The 9,338-nt window shown below is 33.6% G+C and overlaps 1 protein-coding gene across 1 annotated transcript; it reads right to left on the reverse strand.

Annotated features, from left to right (window-relative positions):
• Window positions 1–3,554: 3,554 nt before the first annotated feature.
• LOC133286101 (uncharacterized) lies at window positions 3,555–4,245 on the reverse strand (the record flags this gene model as incomplete). The annotated part of the gene is made up of 2 exons (XM_061483449.1): window positions 3,814–4,245; window positions 3,555–3,627 (listed from the first exon to the last, which is right to left on the reverse strand). Coding segments are annotated over exons 1-2 (505 nt in total), but the record flags the coding sequence as incomplete, so codon positions are not given.
• Between the last annotated feature and the right edge of the window lie 5,093 nt (window positions 4,246–9,338).

Below are 9,338 nucleotides of genomic sequence, written 5' to 3' on the forward strand. Positions count from 1 at the left end.
AGTATTTCATGATTAATAACCAAATACGGAGACTTTTAAACGTATATGGTTCTCCCACTATTTTTCTAAAATTAATGACCCTCGGTGATTGATTTAGGGTTATCCTTCACAAAGACATCCGTAGCGGGCTAAGAGAACGGCTAAATTCATTAGTTTCCAGCTGAGCCTGCAAAAGTAACTTGTGTAGTAGGTTGATCTAATCAACAACATCTCTATGTCTTCTCTTAGATCATCAGGTTGACAACTCTTTGTCACTTAGTGTCACATCACTATGTAACAACCTGGCATCATTTCCCTAAATGCATAGACCCGGCTGAGCCTGCAGACTACACATTTAGTCTAGCACAAACCATCACCCTAAGTGTCGTACACTTTGAATGGCATCGTTCCCAACGAAATGACAGGTCTTAGCTGAGCTAGAGAGCACTACCATGTAGAAGGGCTATGAGTGCCATCGATGATGGGAGGCAATCTAATGCGCTAGATAATATTACGTGAGGGTTCATTTTCGTTCTCATTCGCAATACGATATTTGAAATTCAAAATAAAACATTTAAATTTTGAAAATCAAACACATGGTGGATGATCATGGCGCCTTCTGATTTTTCCATCCAAAGCATCTTCAAGCCTCGGATCAAAATCTTCATGAATGTCGTTCGGGTACATCAACATGGCCGAACCACCTCCTTTGGTCTCTCCATGGTCCAACAAGCTTTGGCACTTTTTCGATTAAAATTTACATCCAAAAATTAAAAGACGCAAAATTTAAATCGGGACAAATGCAATCCCATTTAACCAAAAATTAAATCGGGACAAATATAATCCCATTTAACCAAAAGAATTTAAAATAAAATTTAAATCATACATTCAAAGCACCATGACCATCCAATGTTAAAAGTACCTACAAGAAAAGTTAGATCCAAACAAACAATTTTGGGAACCCTAATCATAGAATCACCTACATCAAAACACATCAACACTTGATGATTAATTCATAAATATGATCAAGATTCAATCTTTAACATGCATAGGGGCTGCCTTGTTATGTGAAAGCATCGGCTAGGGCTTGGTGGCCTTTGACTATCAAAGTTTTCAGCCTTCCTTAGTCATACTAGGGTTTGGCTGCTACCCTATGGCCTTCTCAATCATGGCCGCTACCCTTGTCCCCACAAGGTGATACCTTTCCCCTTAAAGGTCGAACCTTTATGCATGACAAGAGACTATGCTTTCAAAAAACATCATTTTAAGAATCAAAACTTGAATCAATGTAGGTTTCAAAACCAATTTCGAAAATTCAATGAAAAATAAACCCCACGCGTCTTACAGTAACGAGCCAGGCTCTGATACCACGTGAAAGTCAAAATTGGCTGCACAAAGGTCCCACCTTGATGCGCCTAAATGGGGGTAAAAACAAAAAAAAATGGTATTTGATGCGGAAGCATAGACAACCTATGCGCCTCATGTTTTAGGATCTGCCCGTTAAACATGTAGGGTTTAAAATTAATCCACACGGCTACCTCTTGGTTGCTTCTGAGAAACGCTTTCTCCCTGAATCCTCCCTTTCCTTGGAAGCTCGCTAGGCTGCGGCAAGGTGGAGGCTTTCAAGTGTTTTTATTTATTTTTCTCAAGACTGTAATGTTGTCTTGAGGTTAGGTGAGAGGACCAATAATGGAGAAAGAGAGATGAAGAGAAAGAGGGGCGGCCAAAAATTAGGATTTTAGTCCAGAGAGGCGCTGTATATGTTGATCTGAAGAAAAAGACGTTACTTTAACGTGGTTCAGCAAATCCCTTAATCAGCATTAAGAGATGGACGTTATATTAACGTTTCCTCATCAAATATCAGCATTAAGAGACAGACGTTACATTAAATATAATTTTATTTAAATTCATAATTCAAATAAAATAGAAATAATAAATCTCTATCTAATCATATTAGATACAGATAAGGATAACTCAAAACTATCCTTAATTACCTAACCTCTTGAATTTAAATAAAATTTCGATTTTATCCTAGCCCGCAATATAAATTTAAATTCAAATTCGAAATTCGAAAATTCAAAATTCAAATTCAAATTTCGAATTGCGCCAAAAACTTATTTTGGCCAAGTCAACTATTTGACTTGCTAGGATTCATGGCCCAATACCGTATTGGGCCTACTAACACATTTGGGCTTATTAATAGAAAAATTAATCTTTCACTAATAGTCCAAAGGCGCATGATGATATTGGTCTTGGAGTTCAACTCCAACCCAATTACACCTATAGTCTTGGAAAACCCAATAACACTTATTGGTCCAAACTTGCTAAATGTAAGCAATCAAGAATAACCTTAGTGTGTGACCCATTAGGCTCAATTAGTCACTGACATAAATAAACTTGAACCAATTAAACTCTTTTAACAGGCCCAATTTATCTAATGACCACATAAGACACTAGGAATGCTCTGCAGCCCCAGAACTAATTGAGTTGATCAAGTGATCTACCTTTCTAATTTGGATACCGTGCCGGCATCATCCCTCACAACGTCATTCACATTTAGTCGAGAGCAAGGATAGAGTATCATCTCTCTTTATTGACTAAATATAATATTTCACAGGAACTAGGAATCTTCTTCCATTGACTCTAAGGTAGATCATGACTCTTCATGATCTCTTACTATGCATAGATTCCCGAGTCAACTAGAAGTCATCCAAGCCCTACCGGTCTTGTGAACGACTAATCCCTTATAGGGGATTGTGAAGTCCTTTCGGCATGTTCATCTATACTTATGTATTCGAGTCATACCCAAGAGTACACTGTTCTCCCCATTTTTCAGGCGGATAAAGTTGTACAGTCAAAGTATAACACCAGGACATAGTATTCGATGACATCCTTAAGTCTAGGACGATCTGCACTACCAAACGATGAGAGACTTTACAAATCCAATGATACTCTCTATAATGAATCCTTGTGGAGTCTCTCGGTGGGTCAGTTCAGTGCTATATGTTCTCTAACAGATCTACCCACGACATCACCTAAAGCATCACCATGCCTGCATTCCATGAGGTTCCTACCTCGTATCTTTATACAAGTAAATGACGTCGTACTAGTCTTATTGAGATCACCAATACCCTTTCTTGGTGATTCAAGACCAGGAACAGATTTTAGATAATAGACATACAATGTCCTCGAGTCCTCATGATCATGATCCCTATCATAGATCCCCGAGTGAACACCTGTTCTATTCATAGGGTCTTTATCTTTATTCACATATTAACAATAAAATATTGGCGAGACATAAATATGATAAAGATAAAGTTTGCTCAAATTTATAAATCATGAAATACCACTTCAAAAAAGGTGTTCATCTGATAAAACAGATTGTCTCTTGGACACCTATATACTAACATATTCACCTCTAGATGGCCATGGAAACTGTGCGTTTGGATTGGTTAGTGAATCAACGAAAACTTTTGCATGGTGTGCACTTCTTTCTCATCCCGAATACACATATGTGAAATTCATATTAAAATCACAAATACACATGACATTTTGTGTGACGATTGTCTTTCTACCTCTGCATGATGTTTGTTTCTCAGCAGGAACCCATGCACTTATATGTGTGCCATCAATTGCACCTAAACAATTCTGTAATAAAATAACCCAAATATAAGCAATTAAAAATCAGATCTAAAATAAAAGTTAACATGAATAAATATAATACATAGAAAAGTTACATACCTTGAACCAAGGATAATATATGGGATTATTTTTTATCCTATCGGGCAATTCTTTTTACTCTTGCTTTATCAGCTCTTTTCCTAATTGACATACTGCTCTTAATACTTCCTTAAAATAACGAGAGATTGTTTCTGTAGAATGCTGAAAGCGATCTGCAACCACTCTATGGCGAACATTATGCCCAATTATGAATAAAAACATAGCAACTTTTTCTTCCAGAAGCACATCCCTTGAGTCACTCAAGTAACTTTTCCCCCTTAACTCATTGCAAAAATTAATAAAGCATGTTTTTTCCATTCGAAATAACTCGAAGCAAACTGTTCCGGAGCCATTCAATATCTTAGTAATAAAATCACGACCAGTTAATGCTGATGTTCGAACCTTAGTTTTATTTAAAAATTTCTCGTTATAATCGTAAACCATACCAATAATGCATAGCTCAGCTAATTCATCATCGCTTGTATCTGATGGAGATTCATCAAAGCTACAAGCATCATTTTCTGATGAAGAATTATCAATATCCATGATAGTTATAACCTGTCATACAATTTAGGAGGTGAATACTAAGACAGTAACAAAAAAAACTGCATATCATAATTAATAGAGACACAATAAGTTCAGCACTTTAGGATTTGGCAAACGATTGTTTTTTTTTTAACATATCCTAATTAATAGAGACACACTGATTGACCAAAACATCATTACATCCATTATATTTAAGGAAAGATATAATCAAACCACATGATAATTAATAAAAGAGGAAATTGTAGGATCAAGAACTCTACAAGAAGAAATAATTAAAAAAAATTAAATCAAAAGAGCTCAAATAAACCCTTTACAAATTTGAAAATAAAACATCCTTAAATTATGTGCATAAAACCACAAAAGAAGACACGAAAACTATTAAATCCAAAGAAGGTTTACTGATATAAAGTAGAAACCACCATCTAAAAATTCTTGCCTAACCAAATGCCACAACTTGCCAGAATAAAAGTGCAACTCCACAGCCCCTTTTCCTCCATTATCCCAAAGTCCCAAAAATAGGTTGACAATAAAATCTCAAGAAAGGGATGACAATATCAATCTACCCCACAACTGCCTAGCAATCTCACAATTCCAAAAGAAATAATTTATATTTACAGATTGTCACATAAATGGACAATTAACATTGAATTTACATCTAAATCCAACAACTAAAACGAGTAATGGGAAAATTTCAATCTACCATATTTGTGATTTTAAAACCATATATACAACCACTCTTTGAAAAAGAATAACAACGAGAAAATACATTAGAAAAAGGAAAAAGGTTAAATTCTAAGATGGGATTGCATGATTAAGACCAAATTATCTGGATACGAAAAAAAAGACCAAATTATCTTACTGAAATGCTTTAATAGGAAGGTCATGATCATCAAAGTCAATACCATAATTTTGCAAATATTTTCTTACACGTCTTGATGAAACTCAAACAACTTCACAGAAACTTCTGATGAGCACAAAGTTCAACTTAGGTGTTCAGTACACTATCATCTTCGTCAAGGCATACATACTTGTGTTACATGCCTGTATCTTGTGTGTTAAGTATAAGATTATAACACTGGCATTTAAGATGCTTACAAGCATATGATTCCCTAAAAATTGCAGGCTTTGCATAGCAACTCCAAGTTTAAGCCTTTACCAACACTCATAAATTATCAGCTGTGTCATTTCTTTGATAATTTTTAATTACATATTAAACATGGGATCATCCATGTTTCCTTTTTTCACTTGGGCCATTTATACCAATGTGTCCAATATACTTGAAAATGAAGATACGTGTACAAAACACCTTCATAGACTTTTTATCACAGAACATTAAGGAGTCAACACTAGAAAATCCTATTTGCACAAACAAAAAATGCTTTACTTGTCACCACTTGAAAGAAACCAATTAGAATTAACGTTTGTAGATAAAATATATAAAAAGTAAAATATCTTGGATTGGTCCAACTCGCTTTCCCACGTCAACTCCTCGTATGCTTTAACTTCTCTGTTTGTAAAGAGGGCAAGCTACAGAAGAGGAACAAAACAAACTATAAATATATGCCCAAAAGTTGATTTTCATAGTCTTCCATCAATTTAAGTAAATTAACCTGTTAAAATGGAAATCTATGAATATAAAATCAACCACGTTCTTACATGAATTATTGTGGTTGTTGGTTGAATTCAGTAGCATTATTTATTCACCAAGAGAGAGAGATCTTCGTTTAAATCTTCTACTCCATTGACAACACTGTTAAGGTTCTTCGTTTTAGATGCTAGCTTTTTTTCATTTCTCGTGCAAAGAATTGTGTCAGAACGGGAAAGGGGAAAATCTTCTAGCACAAATACCATTGACAAAGCTGTGGTCACAGTTGCAGAGTTTAGATACCAAAAGTAAGAATAGAGATTAATTACAGCTTTGCCATTAATGAAAACACCTCTTCTCCATGACAGTTGCAGAGTTCATATACCAAAAGTAAGAATAGAGATTAATTACAGCTTTGCCATTAATGAAAACAACTCTTCTCCGTGTTTTAGGTGTTTTCAGAACAAAAAGTAAAAAGCTAGAACAAAAACACCTCAAAGGTGTTCTGTAATTTTTGTTTTAAAAATTAAAATTTAAAAACTGTTTTAAATTTTTTTTTACACAAAACAGCGTATTAATAATGTTTTTTTGTTTTTAAAATTAAAAAACTGTTTTACAAAACTGAAATCAATCAGGCCCGACTCGTTTTACTAACGTGTTTTCTGGCAATTAAGCATCACAATTACAAGTTAGCTTTCAATAAATTCACAATCTTCTTTTTTATCTCCAGAGAAATTCATTATTTTCAAATTAATTCTGTAGCATTAATCTTTTTTTTTAAATTTTTTGTTGGTTTATTTCATAGTAATATAGTTGTTCTCCTTGATTATTTCTCCATTAGAAATTCAACCAAGAAAATAATATAATAAAATCAAGGACTATAAAAAAATTATGCTTTAGTCCATCTTCGTTCAAAATAAATAAATAAATAATAATATGAAAATTGTAATATTTATCAAATAATTTATGATCCATTTTTGTTTGTTTTTCCAGCTATATGATATTGTGTTAGGTTGTGTTTGGTTCGGGACTTCTACTGAGTATCCCAGCAAAGTGCATGTGGGTAACTGAGTTCTCCACGTTTGGTTGAGGGAAAACCCAAAATTTAGCCATCAAACATGCTTCCCCAGCTATCGATGTTTTAGTGTAAATCAGGGCAATTTTCACTGTTGAAGAAACCCTCTTGGACCATGTTATTATTCAATAATACCGGACAACTTGAAAAGTGGACGAAAAATTTGACAAAGTTACCCCTCATCTCATCCACATCTGAGGAAGAAAATCTCAGCCACATACCAAATCCAACTAGCTTGACATATTCGTGCAGGAAAAATCAGAGAGTGTGAAGCATCAAATGAAAAATTTGTGTCCTCCAAAGTAGCAGGTAGTGAAGAATAGACCCGAGAAGAATGAAAAGAAAAGCAAAGGTGGAAAGAAAAAGAAAAGCAATGGCAGTCATTAACGTCAGAGAGAGACAGAGTTGCCAAACAAAAACGGAGACAAAGACGTTGTGATATTGTCGTTGGGTGAATTATTAGAATGTAATTTCAATAAATATTGAATAAGTTTTTAAAAAATACAGGGTTATTTCAATTGGGGGTTCTTTTGTAATTTGATTAAATTTTCCCATCTATATTTTATCTTCAACCAAACACACATTCAGTAATTTAACTCAATTTTCTTGGTAAAATTTTGCCCAACCAAAAAACATTTTTTAAACTTTCCTATATAACTCATTTTCCCCTCAGATCCCTAGTAATTACATTTCCCTAGTAAAAAAAATTCTCTTGAACCAAACACTACCTTATAGTATTTTTTTCACTTATATGAGATAATGTTATGTTATTTCACTCATTACATAGGACATTAACAATTTTTTATTTTTTTTTTATATATTATTCATCATTAGTTGACTAGTTCGATTCAAACCGTGTAAAATCACATTAGCAGCGAAAAACTCGTTACAAAATTTTAACACAACTACGTTTCAAGATATCCAAACTCAAGATCACTGATTAAGATAGAACAATTTTTTTATCAATTAATCCATGTGCATTGCGGTGAGACATTAACCAAAATTTAAATGATAGCTATGTTCATCAATACTAAAAGTTCATTATATTCACGATATTTATTGAAAGAACCAAATATATAAAGCAAGCAGTAGGCCAAGCAAACTAGCAGTAATATTATGTCGTTGAGAAGTGAAAAAAATGAAGAGTCACTTTACATTCATATTTCAAATACCTGTTATTCCATAACACGATTTTATTTATCATAATTTAGATCTCTAATTTTAATCTATATGGTTTTATTTCTTTATCATCACAAATAAAATATAGATATAATATTATTTTATTTTATTCTTATTTTGAATTATTTTCTTATCAATAAAAAAATTATACTTGATTTATAATATCAGCGTGCATAATTACATCATACTTCTCTCATTTAGTGCGCGTTTGAATTAGTTAGGGGTGATAAAAAGTGTCATGACTCACAGGTCGACCTACGACAGGACATGTCAAAATACAGACCATGAGACAAAACGGGTTGTGTGCATATTTGGGTAAATGACACAAATTAGTGTCATGTTGTGTTACAGGTCAACCCGCGTGATTTTTTTAGCATGGAAAAATTAAAAAAAATAAAAAAAATTAAATTTTTGTGATTTTGACATACCTCGTCGTGGTCACGGGTCAACCAACGAATTATATTCAATTTTTACATTTTATTTTTAACTACTTTAGAAAAAAAACTCAAAATTATAATTTTTGCAGGTCAACCGCATGACGTGTGACCTGCGATAGGTCATGTGTTTGGGTTAGACAGTTTGACCCGCGGGTCACACTTGACACGACATTCTCGACTCGCCGACAAGTTTGCCACCCGTAGAATTAGATAAGATTTTGCAATTTTGATTTAGTCATATGTAGGTTCACATGATTTAAATTGATTATGACACAATAAATGTAATATAGATCACAAAAATAAAGAATACTACAGATATGATTTTTATTTTTACTTTTTGAAATGATATGAATATTATATCATATATAAAGATTATATTGTTAGTATATGGATGTCCTAGAGACAATCTTTTGATCAAATTAGGACATATGTGGACCTTTTATATTGTCGCAAATAAATAAAAGCACTATTTATCCTGTTTCATATTTTGTCTCAATATTATTGTTAATATTTTATATGAGTAACTAGATAAACCCCTTGGAATAGAACAAGTATCTCTTGAGTATCTGTGATGAGATCACGATCATGAGGATTCAAGGATACCGCACGTTTATACCTAATTTTATGTTCCTAGTCTAGAGACAATGAGAATGGGGATCAGTGATCTCGGGTAAGACTAGCACGACTTATCTACTTGTATTTGGATACAAGGTAAAGACCTCATGTGCTACAGATATGGAGATGTCTTAGCTAAAGTCGTGGGTGGACCTATAAGGGTATAACTCGCACTGAACAGACCCACAAAGAGACTCTATGA

Source organism: Gastrolobium bilobum, unplaced genomic scaffold (genome assembly GCF_033153095.1).
Source record: "Gastrolobium bilobum isolate Gb01-03AN ecotype WA unplaced genomic scaffold, APGP_CSIRO_Gbil_v1 utg76630, whole genome shotgun sequence".
Lineage (NCBI taxonomy): Eukaryota > Viridiplantae > Streptophyta > Magnoliopsida > Fabales > Fabaceae > Gastrolobium > Gastrolobium bilobum.